General features: G+C 57.1%; 2 protein-coding genes across 7 annotated transcripts in view; one reads left to right on the plus strand and one right to left on the minus strand.

Annotated features, from left to right (window-relative positions):
* Window positions 1-32: 32 nt before the first annotated feature.
* TAF11 (TATA-box binding protein associated factor 11) lies at window positions 33-1,875 on the minus strand. Of its 2 annotated transcripts, none has more exons than XM_038162672.1 (5): window positions 1,723-1,875; window positions 1,458-1,597; window positions 1,253-1,340; window positions 1,026-1,122; window positions 33-410 (listed from the first exon to the last, which is right to left on the minus strand). In XM_038162672.1, exons 1-5 carry the CDS (start codon window positions 1,858-1,860, stop codon window positions 280-282), a joined length of 594 nt encoding a protein of 197 aa, XP_038018600.1. In that variant the 5' UTR covers window positions 1,861-1,875; the 3' UTR covers window positions 33-279. The 2 variants fall into 2 exon arrangements, with proteins under 2 accessions (XP_038018600.1, XP_038018599.1); XM_038162671.1 differs by having other exon boundaries at window positions 1,669-1,875.
* A 676-nt stretch (window positions 1,876-2,551) lies between these two features.
* Window positions 2,552-16,088, plus strand: part of ANKS1A (ankyrin repeat and sterile alpha motif domain containing 1A) — a 73,211-nt gene continuing 59,674 nt past the window's right edge. For all 5 annotated transcript variants that reach the window (XM_038162585.1, XM_038162586.1, XM_038162588.1 and 2 more), the window contains exon 1: window positions 2,552-2,790. In XM_038162585.1, the coding sequence (XP_038018513.1) occupies window positions 2,588-2,790 (203 nt within the window). In that variant the 5' untranslated portion in view covers window positions 2,552-2,587. The remainder of the gene's footprint in view (window positions 2,791-16,088) is intronic.

The raw sequence follows: 16,088 nt of genomic DNA on the forward strand, positions 1-16,088 counted from the left end.
TTGGGTCACGCAAAGAGCAGATCCCAGTCAGGTTATGAACACGAGAATAAGTTTAATGTACAAAAAAAGCCACACATCTGGGCACGGACAGCACATCTGGGCCAGCAGGAAAAGCTCTGCAGCCCCTGGATGTTCTCTCCCTGCCGTGGGTGCATCCAGCTCTGCCCAGCCTGGGCAGGGACAGCAGGAACATCCTGGAGGCCCCCCAGGCCACCCCAGAGGGGCCTTGGGGAAGGGTCTGGGTGGGAAGGTCCTACAGGAAGCTGCTGCCAGCCTCCCTCAGTGGAAAATGATCTTTTTGTACTTGGAGTTGGGGATCTGCCCCCGTGCCTTGAGCCTCCGCACGGCCTCCCTCATGTGCTTGGGCTGCAGGGGGGGCAGCTCCCCCCACTTCTCACACACATCCAGAGCTGGACGGACAGACAGACAGACAGACAGAGGTCAGGGCAGGGGCCAGCTGAGCCCTGCCCATCCCCTGCTGCTGCTTCAGTGCACTTTGAAAGGAACAGTGCCGTGGTTGGGGTTTGCAGCTCAGAGCCAGGAATGGCCCTGCTCCTCCTCCCTGCCACGAGAGCCAGGGCAGCAGCCAGGACAGAAAGCTTCTGCAGCCCTCAGGCACTGTGGAGACGCTGCAGGCAGGGAAGGGATGAGCTCAGAGCCTCTGCTCTGAGCCCCGGGGGCTGCCTGGGCTGTGATGCCCCCAGGGCTCAGCTCCCTGTCCCACTCTGACCCAGCTCAGCCCCTGAAGGAAGCCCGGGGCAGGGTGAGGGGCTCAAGGAGCTCCTCTGTCCCTGCAGCACTAAGGGGATCCTGGTCCTGCAGCTGCTCGGGCTGAGGCACAGAGCTGCCAGCCCTGGGGGCTCTGCCTGAGGAGCAGCAGCAGCCCTGGGGGCGCAGAGGGGCTGTGGCAGCTTCACCAGAGCTGCTGCTGGAAGGGAGAACCACGGAGAACCCGTTCCACCCCCTGCTCCAAGCGGGGAACTCACCCCGGGCTCTTCCCCTGTCCCTCAGCAGCTGCCACTCACCTTCCTCCACCACCTCCCCCACAAACACCTTGGAGATGCCCGACATGGCGATGACGACGTTCTGGGACACCGAGGTGCCGGTGATGGACTGGATGAGCTGGGACAGGGACGGGGGCACAGTCAGAGCCGCGGCCGCAGCGCCGCCCAGCCCCTCGGGGGAGCTGCAGCAGCACCGCCCGGTGCGGGGCTCGGCTGTCCCGGAGCCGCGGGGGTGGCACGGCTCGTACCCGTTTGATGGCGGCCTTGGGGAAGGCGGAGCGGCGGTACATCTCGTAGCGGTTCAGCTGCTCCTCGGAGAAGGAGGAGACCAGGATCCTGCGGGGCACACCGCGCTCGTTCCCGGCCGCTCCCCGGCGCCGGCAGGAGCGGGGCGGGAGGGGAACCTGGAGGGGGCTGCGGCACCGGGGGCACCATTCCCGGACTCGCACTCACTGCATCTTCTGGATCTCGTCCTCGTCCACCTTCTGTTTCTTCTCCTTCCGCTCCTTCAGCTCCAGCTTCGCCTTCCTGGCCGCGCACGCCTGCAGCCCCGGCTCCTCCCCGTCCGCCGCCTCCCCGTCCGCGCTCCTCACCTGGGCGAGAGGGCAGCGCTCGCTCTGCGGCCCCGCGGCCCGGCCCGGCGCCGCTCCCGCTCCCGCCTCACCTCCCCGTCCGCCACCTCCGCCTTCAGCTCGCCGCCACCGCCAGCCTCCCCCACCTCGCCTTCCCCCGCTCCCTCTGCGGCCGCCGCTTCCCCCGCGGGCGCCGCCCCATCGCCGGCGGCGGGCGGGGAGGAGCCCGCGGGCGGCGGCTCCGGCGCGGCGGCACCGAGCGCGTCCCGGGCCGGGTCCGCCATGGCCGCGCCCGCGGCGCCGCCTGATGACGAAACACAACGTGCGCCGCGAGGGGGCGGAGCCTATCGCCATGGGAACGGTGACGCGTGGCGCCTCGTGATGACGCACGTTCACCGGCGACGCTAAGGGCGGCAGCACCTGTAGTCATGGCAACGGTAATGCGACGGCGCCTCCTGATGATAAAGATTGCGAGCGCCGCGCCGGGGAGGTGCCTGTTGCCACGGCAACAGCGACTCGGCGGCGCAGACTAATGACGCACTCCACGGGCGCCGCGATACAGGCGGAGCGTGTCGCCATGCCAACGGCGCGCCACCGGCGCCTCGTAATGACGCACGGCTACGGGCGCCGCGAGGGGATGCGCGGGGCCGGGCTTGTCGCCATGGCAGCGGGGCTGCGGAGCGGGGCCTGTGCGGGCCTCACCCCGCGCTCGGAACGACCGGCCCCGCTCCGAGCCGCCCTCCCCACGCCCGGACCCTGCCGGGACACGGCGTTAGAGCGGCCCCGCTGCCCGGGCCCCGCAGGGAAAGCCTCCCCAGGCCCGCCCAAACCGAGCGCGGCTGAGGAACCACGGGCAGCGCTGGGGGCGGAGCACGCTCAAAGCCCGCCCCTCGCACCGCCCACCCCCGGGGCCCGCCCGAGCGCCGCCCGCCAGCCCCCGCCCCTCAGCCCCGCCCCCTCGGGCCGCGGCCCCGCCCCGGAAGTCGCGCGGGCGGCCGGGCCGCGCCGGCCATGGGGAAGGAGCAGGAGCTGCTGGAGGCCGCTCGCACCGGGAACCTCCCGGCCGTGGAGAAGCTGCTCTCGGGCAAGCGCCTCAGCTCCGGCTTCGGCGGCTCCGGGGGCGGCGGCGGCAGCGGCGGCGGCTCCGCGGGGGGAGGCGGCGGCGGGAGCGGCGGGAGCGGCGGCGTGGGGCACCCGCTGTCCAGCCTGCTCAGGTGAGCGCGGCCCGGCAGCGGCGCCGAGGCACCGGCGGTGAGGCGGCGTCTCTGGCGGCCCCCGGGCGGCTGTGGGGCTGCGGGCCGGGAGAGCGGCGGGAGCGGTGGGTCGGGTGCGAGCGGCTGGGGCAGCTGCAGGGTTGGACGCGCTCCTGGGGTGCAGCGGGAGGGACAGAGCGCTGCCGGCGGTTCCTGGGGTGCAGCGGGAGGGACAGAGCGCTGCCGGCGGTTCCTGGGGTGCAGCGGGAGGGACAGAGCGCTGCCGGCGGTTCCTGGGGTGCAGCGGGAGGGACAGAGCGCTGCCGGGGGTTCCTGAGGTGCAGCGGGAGGGACAGAGCGCTGCCGGCGGTTCCTGGGGGGCAGCGCTGCGGGGCAGCCCGGGGGTCTGGCCCCGCTCTGTGCCCCGGGCGGGCCGGAGCCGGGGGCTCCCCAGCCAGCTGTGACCTGGGTACCGCTGAGCTTTCGGTGGGAGCGGAGCCGCGGGGCGGCTCCTCGGGCGGGTGCCGGTGGCTGGCAGGGCGGAGGGCAGTGACTCCGTGGCTGTCTGGAGCCGGCGGGGCAGTGCCGGTTCTCCCGGGGGTGGCCGGTCCCCGGGCGGGCGGCGCTGGAGGCTGAGCGGTGTCCGGAGGGCTCCGTGGCCGGGACAGGTTCCCGGTGCGGGATCTCCGGGGTGGCTTTCCGGGTGTCCGGCCCTGCGCTGGCATTGTCGCGGCTGGAGGTGACGCCCTGCCGGGTCTGGGGTCGGCTCGTCCTCAGCCCCGCGCTGTGGAATTTGCTGGTTGAAGCTCTTGGAGCTTTGTTAGGTTTTTTTTTCTCTTCCCCGTGTTTTGGCATCGCCTCTCGCTGCTGGAGCTGCAGCTTTGGGAACGCTCCTGGTCCCTGAGCAAGTGGTTGTAGCGGGAGGTGTGGAGGAGGTTTGTGTCCAGTGCTAAGTGATGATATTGCTACGCAGCCTGGCTGTTCCAAGGGGTGTGACTTGCCCCTTTTTGGCCGAATTTGATCTGTTTCTCCTTTCACATAAGCCCGTTAGATACCTGCAGGTTGTGCTGGTGGCAGAAGCCTGCAGACATGCGAGAGCTCACCCTGCCCTGGGGCACGCGTTGTAAATCTACCCTCGGGTCGAGCTTTGTTCTTCTCTTTAGATCCATTGAACAGTCTGAGCCCTTGTCTGAGTGGGATGGCTGTGCCCACAGGGGGCTCAGATCAGGCCAGTTGAACACCCTGTGAGCTGAAGCAGCTCCAGCACTGCCTGACAGCCCCTGGGCACCATGGGGCCTTTTCCCTGCCTTTCCCTGGGACGTGGTGCCATGGTCCTGGAGCACTCCCGTGGTGCCAGGGCGAGCCAGACCATCCCTTTGGACCTGTTACTGTTTCTCACACGTGAGCAGGGGTTGGTGCACAGACTGTCTGAAGGAGGGTGACTGTCACAGCTGTCACTCTATTCCGTGCTGGTGACCCTGGACCTACCCCTTTCCCCTGCCCAGGTCCCAGCCCCTGAGCCTGTTTCTCCCTGTCCAGCTGGGATTTGTGCCTGTGGCACCGATTCCTGCTCTGGCTGCACCGTGTGGGGCGTGGCAGCGTGTCCCGTGTGCCACCTGCTGCCACTTAGGAGCTTTGTGACCGTTTCCCACCTCCTGTCCACTTGCTGGGCTCTGGCTCTGAGGAGCTTGTGACGAGGTTTTGGTGACAAGCAGCTGCAAGGAGAGGCCAGAGGGTGCAGGAGAGAGGCTGGGGCAGGCTGCAGGGACCACAGATGAATTTTAGGGTGGAGAAAACCTCACCTTTTCCAATGCTAGAACGTGGGAACTCTTCTGATGTAGGCTCTTGCCCTCCTTGGTTGTGGGGAGAAGCCTGCCCTCAGTCAGGTGTGTGTGCTCTGTATTTTCCCCCCCTCAGGCAGCTCGGGCTGATCCCTGCTCCTGCCTCACGTGTCTGTAAGGATCTCTCCTGACTCAGGAGCTGCTGAGCTGCCCTCCACCCCCAGAGCTCATTCCCAGAACGGGATCACAAACACTCTGCTGGGCCAGCACCTTTGTTCTTTTCTCCACCCCACTTCAGGTCCCTGTTTTAGTTTCTATTTAAGCCCCGCTGTTTGGATAACCTGTTCCCAAGGCTCTTCTCTCCTGAGGTGCCTGTCACAGCTCTTTCTGTCAGTTCTGCATTTCAGGTGTGTCAAAGACACAGTTTTGGAGTGAGTACAAACCAGGCATTCCCTGGGATTCCCACGTTACACCTGGTGTGTGCTGAGCTGGCACCTGCTCTGAGCTCATTGCTTTGGGCCATTTCTCTTCCAAAGAGAGCAAATGCTGCTTCATGAAGTGGTAGAAGATGGCCCTGGCAGTAAATTCCTTGGATTGTGGTGGTTTATCAGGTAGCCTGAACTGCCATCAGTCTGTTATCAGTTACATGTGAACTTTGTCACAGTCTGGGCTGTGCTGCTCCTTCCCAGGCCGAGCAGGGTGTGGAGGCAGCACAGATTCCAATCCCCCACGGCTGCAGGTGAGCAGGAAACACGATGGGATGGAGTGGGATAAGCCACGGGAGGAGCAATCTCAGAGACAATTTAAATCTCTCGAGGGCTGAATGTGCCAGGGTGTAACACTCAGGGCGCTGAGCGGAATAAATCCCAGTGGGAAGCTGATGGGAATGGGGAATAAGGGGGATGCAGGAGGGGGAACGGGAGTGTGGATTTGCCAGAGCAGATGGTGGGCTCACAAAGAGGTGACGGCTGCCAGGGTTTGGGAGGCTGGGCTCCCTGCTGGCATCCACGCAGCCCCTGGGATCTGCCAGGGCCTGGGGAGCTGCTGAGGCCCGGCCCAGCAGCCAGGAGCAGCTCCTGGCTCCTCCAGCTCCAGCTGTGGCACAGGCAGGAGCACCCTGTGAGCAGCCAGAGAGAAAACCCACTGTGCATGGACAGCTCCAGGCTTGTGAGCAACAGCAGGTCCAGAAATCAGAGATGGTCTGTGAATCCTTGTGGTTATGAGCCACTTCTGCATCGAGGCTGCAGAGTTTGATCTATTGTATTTATTTTTTTTTTAGTGGTTGACTGTGAAGTTAGAGGCAGGAAACAACAGACCAGTCTGTGGCTGAGCTATCAGGCTGCGTTCAGGAGGCTTTGCCAGGAGCAATGAGGGATGGGTTGTGTTAAAGCCAAAGCTGCAGAAGCAGCTTTTTATTTCCATCCATTGCTGTGAAAAGTCTGGCTCTGTGTTGCCAGAGGGGGAAGCTGAGGCTGCTGCTGAGCCCCAGATGGGATATGCAGTCCCCAGGGAGTATCAAGGGAATCAGCTTCTGCTGGGAATGAGGAGTTTGGGTGCACATCTGTTGTGGGAAGGGTCGAGTGCTGCTGCACAGAAGCCACAGCCCCTGTTCCAGCCTGTTTTCAGCTCTTGCTGAGGGGTCTGCTTGGTTTAAAGACTGATGTGGTGGGATGGCAGAACACTTGAGGTGGCTTCCAACAGTCCAAGGGTGGTTAGGAGTCAGAAAAATGAATTCATTTTTTAAAAAGTGGGGTTTGTGTTTGTTCTGGTGGGGCTGATGGTTCGCAGCAGGGCTCTGACAGTGCCCTGTGTACCCCTGGGAAGGCTCTGCCTGTGCCTGTCTGCTGCCATTCCCTGGGGAAGGGACAGGGTGCTGTTGCCAGGGAAGGGGGGGATTGCTCTGTCCGAGGTCAGGGTCGGGCTGTCTGTCCCTCCGTGTGTCCCCAGCCCTTGTGGGCAAGCACCAGGTCCTGCAGTGTCCGGCAGGGAGGCTCCAAGGTGCAGCTCCCAGGCTCGTGCAAGCGAGGTGCTTCCCTCTCTTCCCTTCCCCATCCCAAGGGAGCTGCTCCTGCTCCATTCCCACGGAACAGGGAACGTTGGGCCTTCCCGTGGTCCTGTTGCTGTGATTAATCATCTCACCCACTTTAAACCTTCTCCTCTCCACGCCCTCCCGTGCACACGGCGCCGTGGGACGGATCCCTCCTTAATTACACACCTGAGCACAGGGCTTGCTGGAGGTGCTGGTGCCACAGGCACAGGTGTGCGCCGGGCTCAGCAGGGAATTGTTTCCTAAGCACTTCTTGAAGCATTCAAAGGCTGCAGTTACTGCCTGTGACTCTGCAGCGTGTTGCGATGCAGTTTTGGAAAGTTTTTGGTTGCTTGCTTTGGTCGGCACAGTTCTGTGTTCAGGGCCGGGTCAGGAGCACCAGGCATCAGCCCTGCCCTGCCCCGCTGACCCAGACCAGTGGGCAAAGCAGGACCTGCGGTTTCACAGCACCTGGGGCTTTCTTGGGCACGTGGAATTGGTGGGTGGGTTCCTTCCTGTGAAACCCCCTTGAGAGAGCCCTGCCTCGCTCCCTTCCCAGCGGGCAGCTCCGGGTTTGCAGGGTTTGGTTGGCAGAGAGGGGGATTGGAAGTGCAAGGCTCTGCACAGGTGGGTGTTGGGGAAACACTGCAGCTGGCAGGTCTGACAAACTCCTGTCTCCTGGGGCTGCACAGTTCCTGGGTCCAGCAGGAGGGAAGGGCAGGGCAGGAGGAGCAGTGTCTCCCCTTCCCTTCTGCTCCCTGCGTGCAGCAGGTCTGCCCCAGCTGTGGGTGTTGGTGAAGAGGAGCTGCTCCACTCGGTGCCACAGGTCCCCTCCAGCTGTGGAAGGCCCTTTGGCAGGGAGCAGAACTTTCTGGAGATGAATGCTTGGAACAGTATTTGGTGTATTGGGAGCAGCTGAGCCAAGAAACAGGGTTCATGCAGCTGGGTTTCGTGAGGTAATGCATCATTTCAGTGAGACTGAAGGACAACAAACGGGATAGAAGAGCCATGGGTGAAAGGTGTGACAGAGTACAGCTAATACAGGGTGGAGGGAATGCATCCATGTCATGCCAGACCAGAAGGAAAGCCCCTCTCAGCTGCCCTGGGACAAAGCACAGGCAGTTCCTGGAGGCTGGGCCCCTCCTGTGGCAGTGCTGCCAGGCTGGCTCTCAGCAGAGAGCGTGTGCTGACACCTCCGCTCCGTGAGCTCATCGTCTTTCCGGGCTCTGCCATCCACCCCTGCTCTGGTCGCTCCTCAGATGCAGCTGTGGAGTGCTGTAGTGCTCTGGCCGTTGCAATCCTTTCAAGGTGAAGTGTCCTCAAGATGAGAAGGCGCCTCTGAACACGAGTGATGGCTCTTTCCTCTTGTCACGACAGCACGAGCTCTGCCCGATGCTGAGCTGGCACTGTCACTGTCCCAAAGAGCTCGCTCCAGAGTACAGCTTAGTCATGGAAATGAGATAAATCCTATTTCACAGAAACTGGTAAAAATAAAACTATTGAGGATTGATTTGTTTCTATAGCAACCGACTGGCGAAGTGAACACAGCTGCTGTCTGCAGGAGGGAGGAAAACAGAGCTGGAAATGTCGGTGCACCTGGGCTGGCTGAGCCTGGGGCTGGGGAGGGGGCAAAGCCTGCAATAAAGACAGGGCAGGAAGGTGTCAGCTGCCTTCGGAATGAAATTTGAGCTGCAGTGTGTGAATGTGCCCTCTTTACACAAAACCCGGAGAGCCTCAGAGCTCTTTATGTCCTGCTTCCAAAAAGTTGCACTCCTGCACCCTCATGGGTAGGGAGATGCCCTGCCCTGGGTCAGGCAGGGCATTAATGCCACATGGTACCTGGGTGTCCATCACATCACAGCATGTTTCCAGACCTGAATCCAAAATTACTTTGTCCCAGTGCCATAACTCAGTGAGAATACTCAGCTTTGAGAAGTTTGGATTAATCAGATCAGAGTTAAACTTTCTCTGTTGCCCTTCAACTGGATGTGGTGCTGGATGCTCAGCAGGGATTCCTGCAGGTGTTGGTATCCTGCAAGAAAATCCAGTTGGGCCTCCAGACTGCTGCATAAGGGGCTTAACTTTGGGACTGTTTCTCTCTCAGCAGTGTGTGGGTTTGTGTGGTTTTTGCTTTTTCCCAAGCAGGGGATTTTAGCTGGCTCTGGCACACGCAGGGTGTTGAGGTGGCCGTTTCCCCAGGCTTAGTGAGGGTGAGCTGGTTAAGTGTTTGGGAGGCTGCAGGATGCAAAGTGCTGGGACTGTGTGTTTGGGTGCATTCTTGTCTTGCTGTCATGTAGCTGTTGAGGGTTCCAGCTGCAAATCAGGGGGACATCTGACATGGCAGGATGCTGAGGAATGTGTGTGCATGGCTTCACTGGACTCTGCAGGAGCCCAAGTTACTCAGCTGGAGGAAAGCTGAGCTGCAGTTGGTGTTTAGGTTTGGTAAGCCCAGGTACATCTGCACTCCTCCCTTGGTATTTTAATACATGGTTTCTTTTAAAGGGAAATTAGATTTAAAAATAAACCTCAAGCTTTTTCCAGTTCAAAGGAAGAGTCTGTAGTGCCATGTACTGAGGATTGTCCTCAGTACAAGAGAACAAAACCCTGTCTGAGAGTGAGTGCCATAAATATGATGTAAATACATTATCTCATTAGATTTTTATCTAATCCCGTTGCCTGCTGTTGTGCAGACTCCTGAGGCGAGCAAGGCTGAAGATGTCCTAGGTGGTCTTTCAAATCTAACATTGAAGTGGGTTGGAAATTAGGTGAATTGACTTCTGCCTCTTCCTAATTAAGACACTGAGAAATCCGCTCAAGTTTGGCATTGCAGAGTGCCTGATTTTAGAACAGAATCCCATTCCAGAGGCTGGGTGCCTGCTGAGGTTTGAAGCATCCCCCGTGCAGGGACCCAGGTGGGCTCCACAGGCTCTTCCTCACTGCTGTCAGTTTCAGGAATCAGCACAATTCTTTTAGGAATCAGGAACAGGATTAGGATAAAACCTTAAGCTCTGAAGACTTCAAAGCTTTGCATCGTCATCTTGGTTCTGTTACAAGGACAGTGAAATCCATCAGATGACTTAAAGAGGAGACTGTGTCCTGTAGACTTGTGTTGTTGTTTTCCTAGTGCTTCTTTCCAGTGATTTCTCAGGCAGTGGTTTCTCACTGCATGGTGGGGACTATCAGAGTTGGCTGCCCTGTAGGAGATGTTTGACCTCAGTTGATGCTGTGATCCCCATGGATGACTGGTGGCTGTCCTGGAGTGTTGTTAGTAACCACCTTTGCATGATTTTCGGTTACTGCAGTGCCCCTGTGCCCCCTTCACAGCTCCTTTCAGCCTGGTGCAGGCTGTGAAGCTGTCTGAGCCCCTCCATCTGCTCTGGGTCAGAACAGCTGAAAATGGAACTTGGAGGATGTGTGGAATTCGTGCTGGATTTAGCATTTTGGAAATATTTCCTCTAATCTCAACAGAAATTATTTCACAGGAGGAATGAAACAGGATGTGACCTTGGCATTCCTTTTCAGTGGAAATAAAGACTAAAGAGAATTGGTTTAAAAGCTCTGAGGATCCTGGTTGTTATTGGGTGTGAGTTGTTACAGCTGAGATATAATTATTTGCTGGGACAGTCACAGTAACCCTGAAATTGTTTGAAGTCATGGAGAGTTTTATCCTGCATATATTTAGGAGTCTGACTGGCATATGTACATTCCTTCTGTACATTAAAAATGTCAGGCTGGGAAAGGCTCTGCTGCTGAAAGCAGCTTCTGGCTGGGAGAGCTGTATTGAACAGAGAAAAGGCTCAGAGCTGGCTCTGTTATTCTTGCAGAGAAGTGTGCAGAAATATTTCAAGAGGTTTGGAACATCTTATGTTGTATGTGTTCCCCAAAGAACGAAGTTTTTTTCTGGTGAGGAAAAGCTGTTTGAGGCTGTCATTGTAGGCAGGGTCAGAGCTGGCATTTGGGTGAAACCAGGGCTGGAAGCTGCAGATGCACCATGAGGTATGTGGGAACATCTCTCTTTGCTGCCTGTTCCATTATTGGATCAATTCTGCAGCATTAGGGGTGGGTGCAGCTGCCCCTGGCAGCTCTTGGGGAGGGTCCCTGCCCTTCCCAGGGCTCTCGGAGCAGGGCAGGACTGTCAGCTGCCTCCCTCTGTCTGCCTGGCTCATGCCCTCAGCTCTCAGCACTCGTGTTTTTCAGCTCTAACCTTATCTCTGTGCAGATAGCACAGACAAGTAGTGACAACTCCTAGGAGCTATCTCGGGATTAGGGAATCATTTCCTGCCTTGGCCATTCGCTCCTGATCCTGCTCTCTACCAGACTGGATTTCAAGGATGCTTCTGGAGTAAAGGGATGTCCTTTCTGATTTCCATCCTTCTTTTCCTGAGCTTTTCCTTAGGACCTGTTGTCCAAGTCAGTGCATTCTCTGCCTGTGCAGCATTGCCATGACAAGCAGAGCTGATCGCAGAGCTCTGTGGCTGCTCAGGTGTGTCCCCTGTGTTCCATCTGAGCCACCACGGGGTCACTTCTGTGTTTGCCCTCCTGCTCTCGCTGTCTTTGCTCTCTCCCTTCCCTGTCACTTGCTCTTTGGGCACCCAATTAAAAAGCTCATCAAGAAGGAATGTCCCTGGAGTCAGTGGTATGTCGGTGCCTTGTTTGTGTCCCGAACTGTTGCCAGTTAATCTCTCCTCGCTGTGTCTTTCTTTAGCCCTCAGGGACTCCTGGTTAAGCTGGAGCTGGGATTGGTACAGGCTTAAATGGAGCCATGTGAGTGAGCGGGGGGCTGCTGGTGTGGGCTGTGTTCAAGGGTAAAGCCTGCTCCAAACGCTTCAGTGGAAGCTTTGTTGTGGCTCTGAATCCTCCAGTCCCCCCTTCCTCGAGGGCCTTGCCTCTCATCCTGTCCTTCTGCTGGTTGGTATCAGAGCAGCTCATTTCCTTTTCACTCCAGCACCGTGTTTCTCCTGCCTGTCCTGATGTCCTGGGCTGCAGCCCAGGGATCCCTCCCAGCACCCCGGGGTCCCCCCATGGGCACGGAATTGAGCACTGCAGTGCCAGCACCGAGTCAGAGTCCTCCTGTCACTGATCTGGGCAATGTCACAGGGGAAGGGGATGTCGTGCCAATCTCTGTCTCGCTGCTTTCAGTCTCCCTAAGGCAAAAGTGCACTCTGTGTGCAGTTGTTGGTACAAAATAATTGCATTTGCCTTTTTAATTGCTGAAGGGAAGGGGTAATTCAGCCCCTGAATCTCTGTCTCTGCTTGACTTGGCCTATTTACCTGCTTTTCATCTGCCCCAGGTCAGACACGTCATGGTTCAGTGTTCAGGCATCAGGGCTGGGCAGCAGCCAGGCTGAGGGGGTGTGAGCAGGGTTTGGGAAAGGATGGGCAGCAGCCAGGCTGAGGGGTGTGAGCAGGGTTTGGGAAAGGATGGGCAGCAGCCAGGCTAAAGGGTGTGAGCAGAGTTTGGGAAAGGATGGGCACCAGCCAGGCTGAGGGGGTGTGAGCAGGGTTTGGGAAGGGGAGGGCAGCAGCCAGGTTAAGGGGGGTGTGAGTGTGGGTGGCGTGGCACAGCTTGAAGAGTCAGTGCCCAGGAAGAAGCCGTGGTGGCCCAGAGGAGCACTGGAGCATGGCTGGCTGGGCAGAGCACGCAGACCTTGAAGTCTTTTAGTGCTGAGATGGGGAGAACATGGGGTGGTTATTGTCTCCTTTAGAGAGGTCAGAGGCTGCACCTGGAAGAAGGTGTCCATGTTTAAATAAAGTATCACCATCGCCATACCCTTCTAAGTGCAAGGTGCTAGAAATCCCAAATTCCCACTATGATGTGTATTGGATCAGCTCTCTGTGGGTGCTGGAAACAAACATTAACTTCGAGGTGTGTGGATGTTGTCTGACAGTGAGCAGAGTTTCTCACACATTTTCTGCCATCCCAAAACCCTTAATTGACACATCCATCCCATACAAGGGCACTGGCAGGTGGGGGAGGGCATGTGCTCTTCCACAGTTTTTTCTGCACAAGTTCCTTTTGATGACATTTTTACTCCATCTCAGAGCTTTGTGCCTGTCAGAAGGGAGCAGCACAGATGGACATGTTGGGCTCCAGACACGATGCTCCATTGCTGTTGGCTGCCTGACATGTCCCGTGGGATTCTGCAGCTTGTTAAATCATCTCACAAAGGAGAAGGGGGAGGGAAAGCCCGGTGCGAGGTTGCCAGCTGTAGCCAGCTCAGTGCTGCAGCATCAGCTGCTTGGTGGTTTTGATCAGGAATTTGTGGCTGCCCAGGGTTTCCTTCTGTTTCTCTGGAAGTGCTCAAAGAAGGGAAGGCCAAGGGAAATTCTGGCACCTTTCTAAGGAATTGTGCTTCAGTGGAACCCGGCAGCCTGCACCACCTACATGTGTCTTGCTAATTTTCCCTGCATCTTGTTTAGTTTTTAATATTGTATTTACTTCCATGTAGTGCATTTTCTCCAGTGCTGCGGGAGCAGAGCTGAGCTGCAAATGGAGAGTGAGGAATGTTTACCTGAGCAGTGCTCTGGTTCCTGTTTGCAGTTCCGGGATATTGGTTTATGGCTTTGATAATGCTGCTCAGTTCACTGAATTTCTGCAGGAATGTTTTAGTTCCTTTTGCTCCTATTCCTCAAAACCCCACCTAGTCAGATGCAAAAGAAGAGAACGGGCCACAACATCAGTGTTCAGTAAACCTCAGCGAGAGGTTTGTCAGCATTTGGCAAATGTTGTCAAATCTGTCCTCTTTTAGGGGTCACTTTCCATGTCAAACCCTCCCGTCTCCATGCTGGGGGGTTGCCTTCCCATTCTCCCTGCTCTTCCCCTGCCATCATGCTGCCTTTGGCCAGGGTGTGGGCAGGGTGATCCTCCTGCTGCCACACACACCAGGCCCCAGAGCTTCTGGACCCCTCCCAGAGACCCTGCTTGGCTTTCTCTGACTCAGTGGCTGACCCCTTTTGCACTTCTCCCAGCCAAGCTTGTTTGGCGCTGGCCCTGAGGTCAGAGCCAGTGTTGGAGCCTGTGTTGTGGGGCTGCTCCTGCTCTGTGGCCTGTCATCAGCTGGGAGTGCCCCTTAATGGGAGTGGGTTGCAGAGTGCCTGTAATGCTTTTAAGAGTAAAGAGCAGCACATGCACTCAAACCAGACCTGTATTTTTCCTGTCCTGCAGCTCTTTATTTGCCCCTGCTCAGAGGGATTCTCTGATGCAGCACACGCTCCATGCCTGACCCAGCCTTCCTGTCCCCACTGCCACCCCCCACCATACATTAGGTTTAAATAAATGCATTTTCACTGCCAGGAGCCATCCGTAAGGCCAGGGCTCGCCTCTTCCTAATGGAGGGTTTTAGCTTGGATGGACACATTTCTATTAGTGATGCCAGCCCTGTCTGGTTCCTTTCTAGTGTGAGCTGCGAGCCCAGGAGTTAAATGTGTGCTTGCCATGGGTCTGTGCTGACCCAAAAGAGCCTCCCCTGGAAATGAGGAGTGGGAGATGGTAGGCAGGTTCTGAGGGGAGCAGATGAGCTCACCTTCTGCCTCAGTTCCTGAACTGATCCTTCACAGGCTGCTGTCACTTCACAAACCCATGCAGGTTTGCTGCTCCTGAGGAACAAAAGGCTCTGCTCCTTTCCGAAGGAGAAGGGATCATTTGGCCCTCAGAGGATTGGTTGCTGCTCAGTGTTGCTCCACTGGTGGAAATGCTGGTTTCTCACGGCACGCTGTTGACCTTACACTGGCTGAACTGTCTGCAGGAGTTGGGCAATGAGGCTGGAGCTGGTGGCAATCGTTGAGAGCTGTTGCTTCACTCAGAATGAGCTGGTGAGGTGGCAGCTTGCAGTCTGGCTCTGTGCAGAGGGCCAGGTGTGGCTCTGACTGCTGCAGTGTGTCAGTCCAAGTGGCCTGAACCTGAGGATTTTCCCTGGATCTGGTCAGTGGCTCTGCTGGAAGTGGGCCTGATTACAGAGCCCAGGCTCAGCTGCTCTCCTTCTGGCTGTTGTGTTGTGCCATGTCAGCTGGGTCACTTCTATCTGTCCTGCCTTTATGGTAGTCCCTGCTTTTCCCTGTCCATTCTGGCATCTTGAGCTCTTGACCCTTTGAGTTTGAGGAAAATCTACCCGCTTTTCTTCTAGCAAATTAAAATCTGGGCCAAGAAGTTGAGGCGTGCAGAAGCAGAAGCTCGTGGCTTTGGCTTCCTCTGCAGCCTCTCCAGTACTGACCAGCTTCTGCTTGGGCTTTCTCAAAACCTGCCAGGAGGAGCTGAGAGTCCCTTGCCCCAGCAATTCCCTACTTTCATCTCCTCTAGCCTTGCATCAGCCATTTATTTTAAAAGCTGTTGCAGTGTCTGGTGGTTGGGGTGCATTAGAAGCAGGATCCCTGCTCTGCTGGAGTCCCACCATGCCAAACCCTGCCCCCTGAGTGGCAGAGTGGCTGCAGCAGTGCCTCCCTCACACTTCAGAAAAACATAAGCAGCTTCCTAACCCCGAGGCCTTGCCCAAAGCCTCTGGGTTGTTTGTGTTCCCTCTGTAAGCAGGAAATACCAAGCGAGGGTCGCAGGAATCAGTGGTTGTGTGGATGTGCATTGCTGGGATGTGTGACTGACCTGCTGTGGTGGCCTCTGGGCAATGGACTCCAGGGAATCCCCTCCAGCCCTCATTGCCCTCCTGACACTGTCTCCAAGGCTTTGAGTGAAGTACACAAACATCTGGGGCCAGTGCTTTAAACTTCTGGTGCCTTTGGGCCAAGGCGCTGGCGTTTGCTCGTGTTTCATCTTGCTTTTATTTTTTTGCTGTTGGGTGTGTAAATACAGGGGGTCCAACGGCCTCTGCTCTGCACAAGCACCCTGGTGCTTCCTTGACCCAGGTTAGTGAGACCAGAAACCAGCCCCAAAGGTTCATCATTTGAGCTGAAAACGCCACGTTGTTATCTAAGCTTGGCCCTGCTTTAGCTCCTTGCCTGGGGTGGTTTTGTGAGAAAAGTTACTACTGCAGTTGGGAAGAAAGAAAAGGAAAAGCAAGAGGACAAATGTGGTCCTGTTTAAAGGTACTTGGGGGTTTTACTGTGACCTAAAGCGTGTGCTTTATTCAGCAGTTTTCACAAGCAGGAAGTTTTGTTTAAGGCCTTGCTGAATCATAGAGCAAGAGAAAACTGAGCACAAGAAATAGTTTAAATGGAGCAGATGTTGCTGTTTTCAGAGCTGTCCTGATGTCCTCAATGTTCAGGCTTAGTTGTCTTGAGCAGATGTTATCAGGAGCATCTTCAGATGCTGCCCTGGTGCAGCAAAGGGCAGGTGAGCCCTGGGTAATCCTTTGAGAACAGAGAGCACAGGGTAAAAGTAACCCCCCTCTTTGATGTGAAGGGGTTTTGGGGGAATTGAGGGAGGAAAACGATGAAAAAGCAGCAGTGGTCAAATTGGCTCCAGACCTTTACTGAGGACCTGTATTTACAGCATTCTCCTGCCTGTGCTGTGATTGGGGTTTCTGTTTAGAAATCAGAAACAGCCCAAAGTCACAGAGAGTTCT

Source organism: Motacilla alba, chromosome 26 (assembly GCF_015832195.1).
Source record: "Motacilla alba alba isolate MOTALB_02 chromosome 26, Motacilla_alba_V1.0_pri, whole genome shotgun sequence".
Lineage (NCBI taxonomy): Eukaryota > Metazoa > Chordata > Aves > Passeriformes > Motacillidae > Motacilla > Motacilla alba.

Bases quoted from the DNA above. Each gene is read 5' to 3' on its own strand.
- TAF11 (XM_038162671.1), bottom strand. From the start codon at position 1,860: ATGGCGGACCCGGCCCGGGACGCGCTCGGTGCCGCCGCGCCGGAGCCG. The intron at 1,123-1,252 runs GTACGAGCCGTG...TCCCTGTCCCAG, and splicing joins CCAAGGCCGCCATCAAACGG to CTCATCCAGTCCATCACCGG. The intron at 411-1,025 runs GTGAGTGGCAGC...CTGTCCGTCCAG, and splicing joins GGGGGAGGTGGTGGAGGAAG to CTCTGGATGTGTGTGAGAAG.